This window comes from Canis aureus, chromosome 33, assembly GCF_053574225.1.
Source record: "Canis aureus isolate CA01 chromosome 33, VMU_Caureus_v.1.0, whole genome shotgun sequence".
Classification (NCBI taxonomy): domain Eukaryota; kingdom Metazoa; phylum Chordata; class Mammalia; order Carnivora; family Canidae; genus Canis; species Canis aureus.
Genome location: NC_135643.1, coordinates 28,093,685 through 28,114,183, shown reverse-complemented (window position 1 = coordinate 28,114,183; position 20,499 = coordinate 28,093,685). Strand labels below are relative to the sequence as shown.

The 20,499-nt window shown below is 35.5% G+C and overlaps 1 protein-coding gene across 15 annotated transcripts in view; it reads left to right on the top strand.

The window, feature by feature from the left end:
- Nucleotides 1-5,880, top strand: part of LOC144303824 (uncharacterized) — a 159,877-nt gene extending 153,997 nt beyond the window's left edge. For 13 of the 15 annotated variants that reach the window (XR_013370804.1, XR_013370803.1, XR_013370801.1 and 10 more), the window contains 2 exons: nt 1,770-1,883; nt 5,594-5,880. Coding sequence is in view for 1 of the 15 variants with exons in the window: in XM_077882214.1 (XP_077738340.1) it covers nt 5,594-5,688 (95 nt within the window). In the remaining 14 variants the exon portion in view is untranslated. The remainder of the gene's footprint in view (nt 1-1,769; nt 1,884-5,593) is intronic. The other 2 variants (XR_013370805.1, XM_077882214.1) reach the window with 1 other exon arrangement.
- Nucleotides 5,881-20,499: the final 14,619 nt, after the last annotated feature.

Below are 20,499 nucleotides of genomic sequence, written 5' to 3'. Positions count from 1 at the left end.
GTCTTTGGGTGATACCAGCCGAGTTAATGAATAATTTTGTTTAGAAAGTAATTTAGGCAGCCTTGATGATCATGAAATATTCATATGAATGCTTCGCATAGGGAGAGTAGGAGTTAAAGTGATTTCTAACCATCTCAAAACAATTGGGTGGTGTTCGTAAAGGATTTTGAGATCCAATAGTAAAAAATGATAATTTTGTATTTATTAATCAGGGGAGGATATTACCCCCAAAAGATGGGCATTAGTATGGAGAATGGGACAGTAATCTAAGTCACAGTGAAATAACCTTATCTCTATGGCTAAAGAAAGGCAGATGGGAAGCTAACAAATGGTGTAAAGAGGGATAGTTGTATTGAGTGCTCACCTGCTGATCCTTGGTCCCTAATGGACCTCTGATACTAGTACCGGTGTCACATTTGTGTGTGTGTGTGTGTGTGTGTGTGTATGCACATGTATGTGTGTGTTGGGTAGTCCTGAGGAGAAAACCAGAACAAGAATAGATTTGGCATTATGTGATGATTACTTCAGGTCAGAAGATAATTTTTCTGGGATGTCAGGGTGGCTCCATGGTTGAGCATCTGCCTTCAGTTCAGGTCATGATCCCGGGGTCCTGGGATCAAGTCCTGCATTGGGCTCCCCATGGGGGAGCCTGCTTCTCCCTCTGCCTAGGTCTCTGCCTCCCTCTCTGTGTCTCTCATGAATAAATAAATAAAATCTTTGAAAAAAAAAAAAGAAGATAATTTTTCTGTGTTGCAATGTGTTGGCTTTGTTTTTTTCTTTTAAGATTTTATTTATTAATTCATGAGAGACACATACACACACAGAGAGAGAGACAGACAGACAGACAGACAGACAGAGGGAGAAACAGGCTCCATGAAGAAGCCTATTGTGGGACTTGATCCTGGGACTCCAGGATTATGCCCTGGGCTGAAGGCAGGTGCTAAACCGCTGGGCCACCCAGGGATCCCCAGCTTTGGTGTTTTAAAGCTTTCTGTGTGTATGTCAGTGAAGGAATTGGTAATTGGAAATGGATATCAGAGTAGAGGAAGAGAGAAGTGGTTCATAAAAGCTTTTAGGAGGAAGAGATTCTTGAGTTGAATCTTGAAATTACTAGGATTAAATTTGGTTAAAATGAAGAGAGAATATTTTACGTTGAGGAAATGAAACATAAACAAACACATAACACATAGAGAAAGGTGAGTGAGAGTGATCATTTGGGTAACAGCAAATAGGAAGGGAAAGGGTGTGGTCTATGGGAGGAAATAAGAAAGGATGTGGGCGGAAGTCAGATGATGAAAATTTCTGAGTGGTGCACTCCAGCTACTTGAATTTTATCCTGCAAAGAATGGGGAAATGTTTAAGCAGAAGGACATAGTCATACCCTAATGGTAGAATTTGGAAAATTGATTCAAGAGGGTCAAGTTGGAATTAGATGCAGTCAGAATAATTCAGCTAGGAAATTATGAGGCAATAATACTCTCCTAAATAAATGCAAATAAACTCTCATCAAAAATTTCTCCAAGTAAATACTGGAATAGTTAATTTTCTGTACTTTTTTTTGTCAGAGCAATATGTTGCTTTCTAATAATGGTAGTTTAAATATCATATATATATATATTTCCAAGTCATTTTCGTGTGTGTGTGTGTGTTAGAAATGATTAGTAAGTGTGCCAAATAGTTATGGAATTAATATTTTGAATGGTCTTGTGACTCTCAGATGTTAAATATTTATTACTTCTTTTTTTAAAATTTTTATATATTTATGATAGTCACACACAGAGAGAGAGGCAGAGACATAGGCAGAGGGAGAAGCAGGCTCCATGCACCGGGAGCCCGACGTAGGATTCGATCCCGGGTCTCCAGGATCGCGCCCTGGGCCAAAGGTAGGAGCCAAACCGCTGCGCCACCCAGGGTTCCCAATATTTATTATTTCTTACTGATACTTCAGAAATAGTTTTAATGTCATTCAAATTCATTGAATATACTTAAATACTCTAAGAGATCTCTTTTATTTTAGTTCCTCTCAGTTTCGTCTTTCACTTAAATTGGAAAAGGTAAAATTTTTTAGAATTTCAGAAGAGAACAAAAATTAAATAATTGTAACATAAGCTTATCTTCCCATTTCCTTCAAATCTAAGAAATAAGGTTGATGTGCCCACTTAAAAACAAGTATTATAGTGCTAGTTAATACTACTAAATAAAGTTTGACATATACCATGGAATATTATCCAGCCACAAAAATAATGAAGTCTTGCCATTTGCAATGACATGGATGGATCTAGAGAGTATAATGCTAAGTGAAATAAGTCAGTGAGAGAAAGACAAACACCATATGAGTTCATTCATATGTGGAGTTAGAGAAACAAAACAAATGAGCAAAGGGGAGAAAAAAGAGAGAGCCAAACCAAGAAAAAGACTCTTAACTCTAGAGAATAAACTGATGGCTACCAGAGGGGAGATGGGTGGGGAGATGCATGAAATAAGTGATGGGGATTAAGGAGTGCATTTGTTGTGATGAGCACCGTGTGTTGTATGGAAGTGTTGAATCACTATATTGTACACCTGAAACTAATATTACATTGTAGGTTAACTAACTGGAACTTAAATAAAAACTTAAAAAAATAAAGGACATGAGTTACCAAAAAAGAAGAAAGAAAGAAAGAAAGAAAGAAAGAAAGAAAGAAAGAAAGAAAGAAAAGAAAGAAAGAAAGAAGGAAGAAAGAAAGAAAGATAAGAAACAGGCCCTCCTATGAAGTAGAATGTTTTTGCTTCTTGGAAGATATAATTAATTAAGACTACACTGTATACTATAAAGGATATTGGCTTTCTAATCTCAGTATACTTTATTTCTTTGAAACCAATTCACATTTGAAAGGATTTCTTTTGTTTGTTTTATGAAAGGATGAATTCTAAAAACAGTTATGGCTATTCTTTATATTTAAGAGAACCTCACACAAAAAGTGAAATTGTACATTTTTGTCTATATTTTATAGGAAGAATCCTTTTCTAATAAAAAAGGAAGGAAGGTGTGATAATGTTCTGACTGGGACAACTTGATATCATCAACCAATGTCTAAATGTTAATTTAATTCTAAAGGAAACGGGACTTACATGAACATTTTGACAATCAATAGAAGAAACAAGAGGAAAAATCATTAAGGTGCCTGGTCATGGAGTCACTTTATCTCCTTAGTTCACACAGATATTACTTCTCATTTTATGAAACCACCACTACATGTAACACCAGCATATGCTTACCATATGCTTTTTTTATCCTCAAGTTTGTTGCGTGGATAGTATGTATAGTTCCTAGCACAGAATGTGTGTAAAGTATGTTACATGGGCCAGCATCATATAAGTTCATGTAAATTCTGCTAAAGGGCAACATTGGAATACAACAGTAAGAGATATAGAAGAAGATTCTTTCACCAAATTATTATTATTATTTTTCTTTCACCAAATTAAAAACCCATTTCCCCTCCTATCTATGTTTGGTATTTTCCATTGAGACACATTGTTCTCTAAGACAGGAGTTATCTTTTTTTTTAAGATTTTATTTATTTATTAATGAGAGATACACAGAGAGAGAGAGAGAGATGCAGAGACATAGATAGAGGGAGAAGCAGGCTCTCCTGCAAGGATCCCGGTATGGGACTAGATCCTGGACCCTGGGATCACACCCTGAGCTGAAGGCAGATGCTCAACCACTGAGCCACCACGTGTCCCAGGAGGTTTCATTTTAACATTTTCCTGAAGATTTTAAAAAAAGTATAAAGGAACTTTATTCTGATCCATTATAAACACATAGGCATATCAGGAAAAAGCCAAACTGAGAAGCTCAACAGAGAGATGATATTACAGAAGACAGTGTTGAACCCCTAGGTTTGTAGCATATCTCTGTGGGCCTCACTCTTTTTTTTTTTTTTTTCATGAAACCAAATGTTAAGTGGGGTTATATCAAAATCACGTGGATCCAATCACCATGGAAATATTTTTGTAATTGCTTCCTGGAGGAGCTGCAGAGACATTAGTATTTATATTCATAAATGTCAAGGTTTTCTAAATTTTGCCTCTTTTGGAACACAACACGAAAGGCCAAATCCAGTCATCATGGATATAACAGAAATCCCTATATAGCAAAAGATCTCTGAGGTCAGTTGCTTCCCAAGTTTAAACTATAGCAAAATTCAGACTTATACAAAATTTAACTTGTATTTAGGCAAACAGTTTTTTAAACAAAGCTTATAAAAAGGCTATCAAACCTCCCTGGCATGGTGTTTAGCCTTATAGACCTAAGACTTGGTGGAAGAAAGGAATGAAGTGAGAAAAAGAAAGAATTGAAAATAAGAGAAGCTGGAGAGTAAGAGAAAGAGATAGGACTTCTCGCTAACAAAGAAAGGTCTTGAGTTCAAACTGGCATTTATCTGACTGTGGTCAGGGGTCCAGTCACAGAGAGACATCCAAACTAGAAGTAAGAGACTGGTAGAAGGAAGCTGTGAAAATGTTCTGACTTGGACAACTGGATATCGTCAATGAAAGCATTGCCCTTTAGACTCTTCCTTTGTTTCTTTTGTTATTTGGTAAACTTTTCTCCACCTGTATCTCTGCGCTGAAACTCAGATATCTGAGATGTACAATGGAATCTTGCCCAAATATTTTGTGAATTTGTTTTTACTTTCATTGGTCAACTCATTATTTTATGGTAAAGGGTTTAAAAAAAATGTTAATATGCTCCAGGCTCACAGTTTATTTTAAAACTAGGTTTTCTGTCATGATATCTCCAAATATTTTTGCTTACTTGTATATGAATTCAGTATCTTAAAATGGCATGTCCTTAACTTAGGTGGTGTAGAGATTTGGGCACAGTGGGTTAGTTGTTCCAGCGCTTTTCCTTTTTCTTTTTCTTCCAGGACTTCTCCTTTTCCTTCCTTCCTTCCTTCCTTCCTTCCTTCCTTCCTTCCTTCCTTCCTTCCTTCCTTCCTTCCTTCCTTCCTTCTTTCCATCCATCCATCCATCTAAATAAAATGCAGGTTAATTAGGGTGCTTGTCTTGGACTCTTTTTTCTTCCAGGACTTTTCTTGATTTGAAAGCTTTATTGTATTTAAATATCCAAAGGAAATGAGGTTTCAGTGGACTTCTTTATACTCTGAAAAATTTTGTAGAAAAGGAAGTACATTAATATATGGAATGAGGTAGCCAAAGTGGTTTGCTTCTTCTGCATATCACTACATTGATGGCAATTGTTATTCTAATACCTTTTACTGTGCTTCAAAGAACATTTATAGATGCTATCTCATTAGCTTAGTAAGGCAAAGAAATCAATGTTCACACAATCACTTTGGTAAATACTCAAAGATACTGTCAAAGACATAATAATTCACACAAGCCATGAGGAACCCTCTGAAGTTCCTTTCCCACTCTGGGTGAGGATTCTATCCAGTGAATTAAATTTTGAGATCAGTACATTTCTTTCCTTCAGGCCTATTCTTAGTCTTTCCTCTCTCCCTCAAACTCCTTTGAGATCCATGTGAACACCCACAGTATTTTGGCATCTGAGACAAAGACTGATGTAGTGATTTCCTATCTCTTACAGATAGTAAGTGGAAAGCTGGGCTTGAAACTGCAACCAAGGAAAATTCTTCGTTGTTGAAATCATCAAATGTCCAGGCGGGATACCTGTGTGACTGAGTCTGTTGAGCGTCTGACTCTTGATGATCTCAGGGTCCTGGGATTGAGTCACGCATAGGGCTACATGCTCAGTGGGGAATCTGCTTAAGAATTCCTCTTGCTCCTTCCCCCTCTACCCCTCCCTTGGCTCTCTCTGTCTTTCAAAAATAAAATAAATAATTTTTTAAAAAATAAATAATTTTTAAATAAAAAGTTTATCCACCTTTCCTTTAGTTTTGAATGTCTTTTCTGGCAATGAGCATTTAAACTGACAAGATTTTAAAAAACTGCCATCCTCTTGGTATTTCTTTTTCTATTCATATCATTTGGCATGGTGTGAGGAGCACTTCTTTACAGGCTTCCAATTCTTTTTTCAGGACATTTATAAGAATGACTATGTAGGAAAATGGCAAGACCTTGGGCATAATGGTATCTATTTATAGTATACCCATTGTATGATACACTCTATTGTTTATTTAAAATGTATGGTACTTACAGGGACCCTTCCCTCTCTGGGAGAGATATTCTTACCACCCAAATTTATCAGTGTTGGCCATATGACTTGCTTTAGCAAAGGGAATATAAGCAGAATGGACACATCCCATATCAGAGCATAAGGTTTCAAAGCCACTCCATATATGGCCATTGTTCTTCACCTGTTCTTGTAGAACATTTCTCAGATTAGGGCCACTCCTTCTGCTTAGGTTTGAGAATACAGAAAAGTATGGGGCAGGGCCACAGCTAACTCACAGCCAAAGTCATGTGAGTGAGAAATAAAACCTTTGTTGTAAGTCACTGGGGTTTGGAGGTTGGTTGTTCTCACAACACAATAAAACACATGCTGACTGACAACACATATTACATGTCCAGGGGCCACTGCTTGCATACATAATGGCTTTTGATACATTTTCCATGGATAATTTTGACATAAATATCTTTGTCAACCGGGTAATACCTGATACCCAGACTGGATGTTGCACCAACAGCTAAAGCTATAACTCTATATTACTATTCACAGATCTTACAAAAGAGAAAGGAACATGAGCTTCTATTTTAATGTTATATATTTACTATCACATTATGGTTGATAGAGAACTTTCATATACATTATCTTATATTCACAACAATTCTGTGTAATAGGTGTCCTCATCTCCATTTTATAGAGGGAACATTGCTGAAACTTAAAGAACTGGAACACATTTTCTCAAAATTCTGCATTATTAGTAAAGATAGACAAGGAATAGAAAGAATAGGTCGCCAGTTCAGTGCTTCTCCTCCTGCCCACTATTTCACAGTCATCATCACGTGTGACTTCACTGTATGATTAGTTTTCTGTTAAATAAATACTTAAATTTGCAGATGAATTTATAAGTACCATATTTAAAATCATTTTAGGGATGCTTGGCTGGCTCAGTGAGTTAAGCATCTGCCTTTGGCTTAGGTCATGATCGTGGGGTGCTGGGATGGAGCCCTGCATTGAGAGCTCTCTGCTTCTCCTCCTTCTGTTGCTCCCCCACCCCCTGCTCATGCTCTCTCTCTCTCTCTCTCAAATAAATGAAATCTTAATAATAAAAAAGGAAAGGAAAAAATAAAGCCACTTTAGATGGACATATATAGGAAATTTTGAGGATTCAGTTCTTTCTGCATGAAAATCACGTGTCACGGAGGTGTAGAGGTTAAAATGAAGAGAGTGGAGTGAATTATATTCCTTAGAAGCTGTCCATTATACAATGATAGGGATGCCATGGGCATTCAGAAATTAGGAAATATTAATGTTTTGTTCAGCTTTTATGCCTACCCATTGCTTCTTAGTTACGGCCACTAAATTACAGTAGTGAAATTGGACTAAAACATGATCTTGCCTGATTTCACTAGAGCTGGTTCTTGCTGCATTAAGTAGCAAGAAGATGACAATGCTAGTCATAAATATTATGTGATATTCAGATAGCTATTGGTAAATCAGAGTGAGTCCTACTCTATATTTCTATAGCCAGTTTAGTTTTGCTACATAGGCTCTAGTATAACAAAGTTCAATGAAAATTTTAGTTCTCTGTTTCATCCTCTCCTTTCTCTTTGTGTGCATCTGATTGCTGGTGGATGAAGAGGGTATAGAGTAACTCTGCCATGGAAGTGAGACAATTTTTCTGTTCTAGAAGTAAGTTGTGTGACCTATAAGTTGACATGCTTGATAAATGTGCATGTTTTTTAAAACTTGCTTCTCGCTTCCTACTCCATAAAGATCTGTGCGTATATATACATGTACATATTATGTTTCTAAAATTGGCCCTGTATTGCTTTAAATTTGTCTTGACTGTTGTTGCTATATTTAGTTTTTATATATAATTGTTATATATAATTGTAAAAATTTGATGATTTCAAACAAACATTATGATGTTACCAAAACTGTTTTAAATGTGGTAAAAGTTTCTTGGCCAGGCTAAAAATTAACCAAATATATTTTCACCAATTTATTTATTTATTTGTTATCATAGAACTTCCTCCAACTGAATATTCATAATAGAGTAGAAAGATCACAATGGCAACATAAAGTAAATAATGGGCAAATTTTATTTGTTAAACAATGTCATTCAGATCTGTATTTGATCATATGTTATATACTAAGTTCAATGGACAATAATTAATATGATGAAAAATAAGAGGCTGCAAACAATTAGCATATATTATTGTGCTATATCCAAACATCCTGTTATTAAGCATTTCTTTTGAATGAGTAAATGCCTACCCTAATAAATACTTACAGTATCCAACTAGCAGCTTATGAAGAGGACACGAAGTAAGAGTTCTTTTTTTTTTTTTAAGGTTTTATTTATTTATTCATGGAGACACAGAGAAAGAGAGGCAGACTCAGGCAGAGGGAGAAGCAGACTCGATGCAGGGAGCCCGATGTGGGACTCGATCCCAGAACTCTGGGATCATGCCCTGAGCCAAAGGCAGATGCTCAACTGCTGAGCCACCCAAGCATCCCACAAAGTAAGAGTTCTAATGGTTATTCCCACAGAGAATGGGGAGTCATCTGTTTAGGTGGACCCCACCATATTTTATGTCAAGATAGTAAAACCAAATCAGATAGAAGCCTTCTGAAAGACAGTTTCCTTTGTAAATGAAAACATCAGTAGACTGTAGGTTTAGGCTTCAGAACTGTTCATTTTAGTTCTAGAATCATGTTTCATCCACTAGGAAATGCTTTTATCTTCCATTCAAGGAAGATATGACATGAACAGTGATGGCACAGCATGCCCAGTATAAGAGATTATACATGACATGCAGATGCTTGAGGTTTGTGTAGTGTAGAGATGGAGACAATGTGTAAAACTGGGGAGATAGAGCTAAACAAAATCGAATTTTAAAATGAGTTTTCCTTTTGCTAATTCTAAGGTTTTTGATCTTGTAGAAATTATGAAATCCAAATCATTATAGCTCTCTGGTAGTTGTGCTTCTATATTCCTAATAACAAGTATTATCTTATTGAATGAAATATTTTCTTTGAACTTCAAATCCTGCACATCGATTTTTCTTGTATAAGTATTACAATTATAATTTCAAGTTAACTTGGTTTATCTTGCTGCCTGATTGATTTCAATCATATAATTCATATTTCTAAATATTTGGAGATTCTTATTGAGGTTCATGATCATTGTTATATGCAACTGGGCTATAACCAAAATTTTGTCTATGCCATGTAATAGGATGTAAGAATAGAGGTAGTGGTCTATATGTAGTGATTTTGACAATAGGAAGGTAAGAAGGAGTTTCAGTTATGGACTAGTATGATACTCTGTTTCTAGCATTGTCTTTTCTATATTGATTCAGCAAAGAGAGAGAAGTCACAGTAAACTTGACTTGTCTGGTCTCTATACACATCCATCACCAGTAACTGAGATAATCATGAGCAAGGCTGTTTTCCCACTTATAAAATATTATCATAATTCTGAAGTCTAAGAAAGATATTTTGGAAGGAGAGACCTTCGTTATTTACTGGAACCCTTTTCTCCTTTCACTGTCTAAAAAAATAAAAATTATAACAGGATAAAGTTTTATGATGTTTGTAATTTGTATTTTAATGGAATTTGCAATTAACCCAAATGAGAATAAATCACTACAATATATAAAAATTTCAGATAAAGATTTACTTTAAAAATTTATTAGAGCTTATATTTTAAAGTTTTAGATGTATAGAAAAATTTAAAAAGAATTAGTATAGAATTCCCACATACCCCTTCACCCAATTTCACCTATTATTAATATCTTACATTTGTATGGTATGTTTGTTAAAATTAATGAGAAAATATTGATATGTTATTACTAAAGGTCATTTATTTAGTTTTCCTTAAGTTTTGCCAAATTATTCTTTTCTGTATCAAGATCCAATCCAGGATCCCATATTATATTTACTTGTTATGCCTCTTAGGCTCCTCTTGGCTGTGACATTTTCTGGTACTTTTTGGTTGTTTTTGATGACCTTGATAGTCTTGAGGGGTACTAGTAAAATATTTTACAGGATGCCCCTCAGTTGTAATTTGATGTTTTTCTCAAGATTCGACTGAGGTTGTTAATTTTAGGGAAGAAGAGGATAGAGGGTAAATACTATTTTCATCTTATTACATCAAGGGTACATACTATCATCATGATTTATTACTGATGCTATTAAACTTGAGCACCTGGCTGAGGTAGTGTTTGTCAGATTTTTCCATTGTGACATTACTCTGCCCCCTCCTCACCCTTTTCTGTAGTATACACTTTGGAAGGAAGTTACGACGTGCAGTCCACACTTAAGGAATGGAATAGCTACATAAATTATTTGGAATTCTTTAAAATAGAGATTTATTTCTTCCCCACCTTTAAATATTTATTTGATTATTTATATCAGTATGTACTCCTGGATATTCATTTATATTATACTTTGGGTTATAGTCCAACTACTTCATTTCCTTTGTTGCTCAAAATGTTCCAGTTTTGGTCATTTAAAAAAAAAAAGATTTTATTTATTCATTCATGAGAGACACACACAGAGAGGCAGAGACATAGGCAGAGAGGGAAGTAGGCTCCCTGTAGGGAGCTTGCTGTGGCTCTCGATCCCCAACCCCGGGATCATGCCCTGAGCTGAAGGCAGACGCTCAACCGCTGAGCCATCCAGGCATCCCTAGTTTTGGTCATCGAGATCGATTTTATTTGGCTTCTGTTCCTTTGAGATATACTACCAATATATATATTTTTGGAGCATTTCCTTAATTTCTGACACCATAAAATACTCTAGGATTATCTTGTAGATTTTGTGCCCAGTCTAAGAATCAGTCATTTTTCCAACAAAACCTAGTTTCTTTTATAGGAGAATGGTATTAAAAACCAAGATTTAGGCACTAGTGTTCTTGTTTCTATTGAGATGTCATTACTTTAAAGACTTATCGGCTGACAAAGCAGGGACGTATGTGTGTTTATACTAACCCATGTATATGCACTTATCTATATGCATATAACCTAGGTAGATGCACATCTATATGCAGATGTGAAATTATCGGCACCTATTTTAAGCTATACGTAAGTTCAGACTGATGTCTCCAAAATCAATTCAATACCAAGTGGATCATTCTAGCTTCCTCCCCATGCTTATCTAAATTCCCCTCCAGCAGTGAGGAACCTGGGTCCTACAATCTAACATCAGGTTACTAAATTGTTTTATTGTATACATGCTTTATGGCCCAGCAGGTGATCTATCACAGTGAATGTTCCATGGGAGTTAGAAAAGAATGTGAATTTTGCTGTTGTTGGATAGAATATTCTATAAATGTCAATTAGATCCAGTTATTTAGCAATGTTGTTCAGTTCACCAATATCCTCACCGATTTTCTGCCTGTTTCATCTATCAAGTACTGAAGGAAAAATGTTCAAGTCTCCAGCTAATAGTGAATATGTCTGTTTCTTTTTTCAGTTCTAACAATTTTTGTTTTACGTATTTTGATAGTCCATTGTTAGGTACATATGTGTTAAAGATTCTTGTCTTTTTGAAAAATTGATCCCTTTATCATTACATAATGCTCCTCTTAATCCCTGCTAACTTTCTTCATTTTGAAGTCAGGTTTACTTGAAATTAATGTAGCTAGTCCAGCTTTTTGTTGTTGTTGTTGTTGTTAGTGTTACTATGCTATATCTTTCTTTATTCTTTTACTTTTAACCTATGCCTTTCTATTTCGAGTGTGGCTTTTTTGTGTGTGCCTGTGGACAATATATAGTGGTGTCTGTTTTTTGTCTACTCTGACTCTTTTAATTGATACAGTAAGATAATTCACATTGAAAGCAGTTTTTGATGTAAGCAGGTGAATATCTAACGTATTTGTAACTTTTCTTTTTGTTACACTTGTTTTTCACTTCTTTTTTCTTCTCTTTTTCTATCTTTTTTGTTTTATTTTTTATTTTTTGCCTTCTTTTAATTGTACAATTTATATAATTCAATTTTCCCTTCTCTCTTTAACATATCCATTTTACTTCCTTCTAAATTTCTTTTAATGGTTTCACTACAGTTTGCAGTATAGATCTTTTTTATGAATCTACTTTTAAATAATACTACTTCATGGGTAGTACTAGAGTTTTATTCTTGGAATTTTTTAATAGTGTTCCCCATTTTGCCCTCCTATTCCTTAAAAATTATTGTAATTCATTTCACCTATTTACTATAATTAGAGTACATTATAATCTTATTACTTTCATAATGTTTATCCATTAGATTAAAAGTAAGAAAAGTATTTTGTATCTATATTCCTTCTCCAATTCTTTCCATTCTTTAGGTACATCTAAATTTCAGACCTATACCCTATACTACTTTCTTTCTCCCTGAAAAACATCTTTTTTTAAAGGCTTTATTTTAGAGAAGTTTTAGGTTCACAGAAAATTGTATGGAAGGAAGAGAGATTTCCCTTATACTCCCTCCCCTCCCATATGCATAATCTCTCCCACTATCACCATCCTCACCAGAGTGGCATTTTTTACAATAGATGAACCTATATATATATATAATAGAGGCATTTTTACATTTTTTACAATAGATGGACCTATATTGACACATCATAATCACCCTAAATCCACAATTTATCTTTTTGGTTGCTGTACATTCTTGGGAAACATGTAAAATAACATGTATTTATTATTATAGTATCACATAGAGTATTTTCTTTTTTTTAATTTTTTTTTAAATTTTTATTTATTTATGATAGTCACAGAGAGAGAGAGAGAGAGAGAGGCAGAGACACAGGCAGAGGGAGAAGCAGGCTCCATGCACCAGGAGCCTGATGTGGGATTCGATCCGGGTCTCCAGGATCGCGCCCTGGGCCAAAGGCAGGCGCCAAACCGCTGCGCCACCCAGGGATCCCCACATAGAGTATTTTCACTTCCCTAAAAATCCTGTGTACTCCCCTCAAAGAACTTATTTTAATATTTCTTGCAGAGCAGAGCAGGTTTGTTGGCAATGAATTTCCTCATTTTGTTTATCTGAGAAAGTCTTTATTTCTCCTTCACATTTGTAGCATAGTTTTCCTGTATATAGAATGTTAGGTTGACTTTTTTCTTTTAGTACTTTAAATATTTTACTTCATTCTCTTTTTGCTTATACAGTTTTTTGAGTGAAAAATCTACTGAATTCTTATCTTTTCTTTTATATATATGTAAGGGGATTTTTTTTAACCCTCTGCCTCCTTTCAAGAGTTTTTCCTCTGTCTTCGGTTTTCTGCAGTTTGAATATAATATGACTTGGTATAGCCTATGGCCACAGAAGCTTCAGTTTCCTCTAGTGTCCTTGTTTTTGTGTCCTCTGTTGTTGGGTTCCCCTAAGAACTCTCTTAAAGAGTTTGAGCCTTGTAGTTCTTTAAACTGTAATCCACTGTTATTTTATTAGAGCCTTATTGATGTGATGATAAGGAGTTGAGAAGGAGGAGAAGGAGTGTTTTATAAGCTTATGATTAAATCTCAGTCATATAGTGGGTATGTGTCCATAAGCTGTTACCTTCACAAGTGTTTCTTTCCCTTACCTGCTCTACCTTGTGAGAATCAAAAAAGGTAGAGATGTTTAGGGTTGGGTAATTGTTCTTAAGCATATGTGATAGGCTCTGGTAAAACCTTTTCACTTGAGAGTAAGCCTTTGTTATGGAGAACACACTGGAATAATTTCAAACTGGTTATTCTCCCCGTCATTCTGCCAAAAATAAGAAGTGATTTTTCTTGGGACTTTATGACAAGAACATGCTGGAGTTTCTGAAGTACAGTCCAAGAAAGTATGCCTCCACCTCCACTGCAATCTCTAGGAGTCTCATTCTTAGGGTAGTGTAAATTCTACTTCAAGCATTTAATCAAATTAGCACTTACATTTTCCTACCAGTACATGGGTCTAATGGCTTCTGCTTCAGCTGAGTTGATCTCAGCTGTGTTTCTCTATATTTGCCTGTCTCAATAGACAGGGGTAGAGGTTTGTCCTGTGAGTGATTCTCTCACATGTCCAGCAAAGCCATTGATTTTCAGTTTTTTTCAGCTTTTTTCTTGTTGTTAAGGCTGGGAGCTATTACTTCCCAGCTGAAGTCATGTCAGACCTGAAAGCAGAAGTCAATATTTACATTTTCAATAAGTAAAATTACTGAATGTTTCCATTTTTAGGAGTCTTATTTTTCTTATGGAAAATGATACCACCATTGATAGCAGAGATAAAAATTTCAAAGTCCATGAGGAAACTCATTGCCATGAGAGAAAAGTCACATGTACAATAAATAGGAGTACTTGGGGAACTAGAGTAACCAGAATATATTCTGAAATAGACTTTAAAGAAAGCATATTAAAAAGGTTACAGGACGAAAGAAATAAAATAAAATCCATAAGAAAAGTATAAGTCTATACGATAAAATGAATACATAGATTTAAGCATCAAACATAGTTTTTATAACTAAAAATGAAGGTTTAAAATAGTGAAAACAATAGATGAATTAAAACATTGATTGAATATAGGTAAAGAAGGAACTACATGGTAAACCAGAAAAAAAGAACACTTAGAATGCAGCTCAGAGATTAAAAAAGAAAAGTCATTACAATTGAAGGAGGATAAAATAAGAAACTCTAATATGTATCTAAATGGAGTCTCAGTAGGAGAAAATAGAAGGGGAGAGAAGAAAAAGTTTCAACGTTATGATTCCAAATTTTTAAGAGTTGTAAAGGATTATAAGTCCTCTATTTGTAAAAGCATGACAAGTTCCTAGTAAGGTAAATAAAATGCAAACCCAGTCCTTAAAAACATCATAGAGAAATTGCAAAATATTAGGGGAGAGAATAAAAGGAAAATTTTAAAGGCTACTAGATAGCCTAAACAGAATAGCTATAAATAAATAAGAATCACAGTCACAGAAGGTTTCTTAGGAATATCAATAGATCTCAGAAGGGACTAATATCTTTGAAATACTGAGAGGAATACCTGTTTATTCAGATTTAGATACCTTCCCCGCACAACTATAAATAAAATGAAAAGGTAACCTATGGAATGGGAGAAAATATTTGCCAATCATATATCTAATAAAGGGTTAATATTCAGAATATATAAAGAAATTCAACTCAAGAAAAAAACAATCCAATCAATAAATGGGCAGAGGAATTGAACAGAGTTTTTCAAAGAAGACACCCAAATGATCAACAGGAACATGAAAATATGCTCAACATCATTAATCAGGGAAATGCAAATCAAAACCCCAATGAGACATCCCCCCACACCTGTCAGGATGGCTTAGTAACAAAAAGATAAGAAATAACAAGTGTTGGCAAGGATGTGGCGAAAAAGGAACCCTTGTGCACTATCAGTGAGAATGTAAATTGGTACAGCCATTATGGAAAACAATACTGAAGTTCCTCAAAAAATTAAAAACAGAACTACTGTATGATCCAGCAATTCTACTTCTGGGCATTTATCAGAAGGAAATGAAATCACTATCTTGAAAAGATATATACACCCCCATGCTCATTGCAACATTATTATTATTATTTTTTCAATAGCCAAGACATGGAAACAATCTAAATGTTCATCAATGGATGAATGGATAAAGAAAACATTATACACACACACACACACACACACACACACACACACACTTACACACAATAGAATATTATTCCATCATAAAAAAAAGAAGGAAATCCTGCCATTTGTGACAACATGGATAGAACCTGAGGGTGTATTATGCTAAGTGAAACAAGTTAGACAGAGAAAGGCAAATACTGTATAATCTCATATGTAGAAGTTTTAAAAACCTGAACTCAGATATAGAGAACAGGTTGGTTGTTGCCAGAGGCAGGGAAAGGGGTGAAATGGGTGAAAGTGATCAAAAGATACAAACTTCTAGTTATTCCAGTTATAAATAAATCCTGGGGATGTAATGTACAGCTTGGTAACTGTAGTTAACAGTGCTATATTATATATTTGAAAGTTGCTAGCAGAATAAATCTTAACAGTTCTCAGCACAAGAAAAAATATTGTAACTGTGTGATGATGAATGTTAACTAAACTTATTGTGACAATCATTTCACAATATATGTGTACATCAAGTCATTATGTTGTATACTTAACACTAAAATAAAATACATGTAAATTATATCTCTATTTATTTTTTAATATATTTTTTATTTTTTTAATATCTCAATTTAAAAAAGATTCCACATTTAAGTGAGCTCATACCAAAAAAAGATAAAAAAAACTTTTCACATATTTCACAATTTTTTGCATACTTTTTATATCTGATGGTTAGGAAGATGTATAATGATTTAAGAGTGACTATACATACAGTAACACTTAAAACAGAGTTTGTATTCTATTAAACACAACTATACCTGTATACACTTGAAAGCTGATGGACAGCTTTCTCCTTAATATGTAATATGTGCCATATGTAACATGTATGTTTAACATATACTGGGATAACATTTTGTAGTCCATCCATGGTCAAAGCTTAGTGCAGGTATGTAATCATGGACCATTTGCCACAATTACCTATAGTATTTTTAAAAACCACATCTCCATAGCCTGTCATGACTCTATTTTGAAATTTGTTTCTCACAGTCCTGGAAGTGTATGATTTAATACTGAGTTTCCACCATATTGGTCAACCTTCAAAATACATTATTTTCTAACCTTTGCACATTATAACAGATATGTCTGGACCCCAGCTGCTGTGATTTGCTCTGATGGAGATTTGGGCTGCTGTAAGAGTCAGTGTAGTACTTCTGGAACGCAAGACGCACTTTGGACCTCAGAGCAGCGTGCATAAAATTGGCTAAGGATCAGAGTTCTGGCTGCAATAAATAGATCAGGGCCCTTTGAGAGCAATTTCAATTTCAGGTATCTTAGATGTTGGGGGGTATTGCCAAAATATTTTCTATTCCTTCAAAACATTCAGATTTTTTCCCTCCCCTCACTTTTTCAATCTAGAAAATCCCAAAGGAAACTTAAAAATAAAATATATTTTCAAAACAAAATATTTTCTCTCAATCATAGCAGAAACAGCTGTTTATCACTGGGTTATTCAGTCAGAATTCACATTTTGAGAGGGTGCAAGTAAATGATATGATATACCTTCAGCCAGAGCTTGGTTTTGAGATAAAAAAAAATTAGTGTCATTTCCTTCATATTTACTAGCTCAGAAAAGACTCTCATGATTACAAATCCTTGCCTAATCGTCCACTTCTCATATATGTATTGGGAATGCAGTTTCCTGAGGAATAACTTTCAGGAAAATATCCTATTCTTTCAAATATTGGTTTCTTGTCTTTGAATCTCCAAACAGTTTTTGGATATCCAAGGCATATCTTATTCTTTCAGTTATTAATTCAACAAATTTGCTTAAGCTCCACACCAGGCACTGTGCCAGTCAGTGGGGACTCCCTGATGCATATGAGAGGAAAGGCCCACAGCCACGCAACACTAAATCCTCGATGCCCTCAATACCAGATTCTTGGCTTCAGTGGTAACAGTTATTTTCCTTTTAAAATATCGGAGGTCCCTCTCTCTTATGTATCAAGCAGGACAGAGGTCACTTCGCTGTCATACATAGCGCAGCCCAGATCTTTCTGAAGGACTTCCTGTTGCTGTTTGTGAATGGCAGAAGAGTTCTGTTGAATGGGACCAAGAGTATCATTTTCCCAAAACAGATGAGTCAGTGATGCCCCTTAGTACACACACAGCATTGTGAACAACGGAAGAGCAGACGTAGCAGTTGCTCTGTTTGGGTTGAAATGTCAATAGACCTTTTTGCAGCAGAGCTTATTGGAAAGAGCTTGGACATAGAGCTATTTTCTCATTCTGTCAGAGAGCTATATGGCCTTGAGCAGGGTCCTCTTTTGCCCTCAGTGTCTGCATGTGCTAAATTGGAATAATGTTACCTGGCTTATATGGTTGAATATTTATTCAGAAGTGGTACAGTGCAGCAATAGTAGATAGTAAACTATTATATGTAAATACATACATGTTCTATTCCAAGGTGACTTACGGAATCAATATACATCAACCTGAACACAAATCCGTTTGCCAGGTGCTCCCGTTTCTTTATCAAATAGCAATTTATCCAGTAACCTCTCCAAACTGTGGTGTGTGTGTGTGTGTGTGTGTAACACATTTACATATAATGTTCTAAACAAAAACTCGTAGAGGGAAAAAAATCTAGCTTTAGAAAATAGCATTTCAGAGGCTTGAAAGAACTCCTTGATGTATAATTTATTGCCCAGAAGGAAAAAGGAAGATAATTTAGCAAAAGAGAGGCTTTATCATTATGTTTGACTTTCGTGCAACCTTTTTTCCTTTTACATGAAATTGGGGTTGTTTTGTACCTTTGGACCTCTGATTCCTCCTCCGATAACAAACATGGTGCTAGTTGCATGTTTTGTCATGCAAATTAATGCAGTAATACCCACAAAATTTAGCATACGCTGGTTGCCTAACACTTACTATGAAATCTGAAATTGTTATACTGAGTTACCAAAGTTTAGCTTTCCTTTTTCTTAAACATGGAGAATTTTTTTAAACCCATTTCAGACCTGAGAGACACCTAGGTTTTTATATCTATGACTGGCTTTTGTCCAAATGTCATGTAAGGAATTTATTAATATTACTATAATACTTCAGAGGACTGTGGAATGTACATTCTAGGCAGATTTTTTAGGCTCTGTGGGGGGAAAAGGAAAGAGCAGAGATGATGTTGTGATGGAATTCTCTTCTCTGCAGGAGGGAGGAAGAGAATTTTCTTTATGCCACTCTTTCATGCTGAGACTCTAGGATGTCAGGGGCATCCTAACATAACATTAAATTATTGGTTTTTATGTGAGCTACTCATATCTTTCCAATGACTCAGAAGGAATTTAATAAGAATTTTAAAAATGTATTGGTGACAATAAAAAAGTAGAAGCTACTATATTTTATAAACGTATTTCTTGGTCAAGCCAGTACTATTTTGACAAAATAATAAAAATATTTCATACTTCATCGTGAATACTTTGAGGTACACATCAATTTTTTTCATTTCAAATATTTTGAAATACTATTTACTATCCCCTATAGACCTAAAGAAAGTTTATTCAATATTTGCAAAGTTCTTAAAGTAATGGGAAAATTGACATAGGTTAAGTCAAAGACATTGAGAGTACTTGCTGTATTTTACGAAAATTTGCTCCAACATTTACCTATTTAAAAGTGTTTCATTTCACTTAATCACCAAATTCAAAGGTCTTTGCCTAGTCTGTTCTCTTTGACCTTTTCCCCGCATTTGTTGGGAGTTTCCCTCCCTTTTCTTATTGAAACCTCACTCTTCCTTTGGCCTTTACAACACCTTCCTCCCTAGAGGTGCTGATTATTTGCCTGTTGTCTCTCAGCTCCAAAAGATTCTTTTCTGTTCTACTGTATGAGGCTCAGCATGGAGCTGTACAAGCGACTTTTCCCAGTTCCTTATCACCTGGCTTCCTGTTAGGCTCTGCCAGTAGACGGCCCTAGAGAGTGATTAGAAGGTGAGAGGAGAGGGTTTTTTTGTTTGTTTTTTTTAAAAAGCTTTGAGTATAGTTGACACAGAATGTTATAGCAATTTCGGGTATACAACATAGTGGTTTTCTTTCTATTTTTCCTTTAAAAAAAATTTATTCTTGATAGACACAAAGAAAGAGAGAGGCAGAGACAGAAGCAGAGGGAGAAGCAGGCTCCCCACGGGAAGCCGTATGTGGCACTCCATCCCAGGAACCCAGGATCACCACCTGAGCCAAGGACAGATGCTCAACCACTGAGCCACCTAGGTGCCCCTCTTTCTATTTTTCCAATCCATAGAAGCATTGTGCCTGCAAAAGCAGACAGTCGGCTCCAGCTTCCAGCTTCTTTTGCCAACGATAGCTCCTATGGGTTACCAGAATGTGCATCTTTTAAAGGCTGGGGTATGAGATGCCCTTGTATTCCCTCACACACTGGGGCACACTCTTCTGGGCATCTGTTAAGGTGTGACCCCTCCACAGAGTTCCTGGCGTGTGCTAGACTAAAGTTCTGAGAACCAGCTTCAAGGAACTTTCTCCAAAGGACCAAACACTAGCCCTATTGGGCTCCTATTCCAAATTCTAGGTTCTAGCACTACCACAGTTTCTCCTTTGTTTTTCCAGCCCCAGGGATAGTGGCCACTTCTCGCCATTATTAATCTCTCCGTAAGCTTAGCATCTTTTTCCAGTAGTGATCTAATACCTGTTAACCAATTCCCTGTATTTAAGTCCATTTTAGAAATACCTAGGGCCTTCTCTGTTTTCCTTAGTGCAGTCTCAGTTCTGCCTCCTTTATTG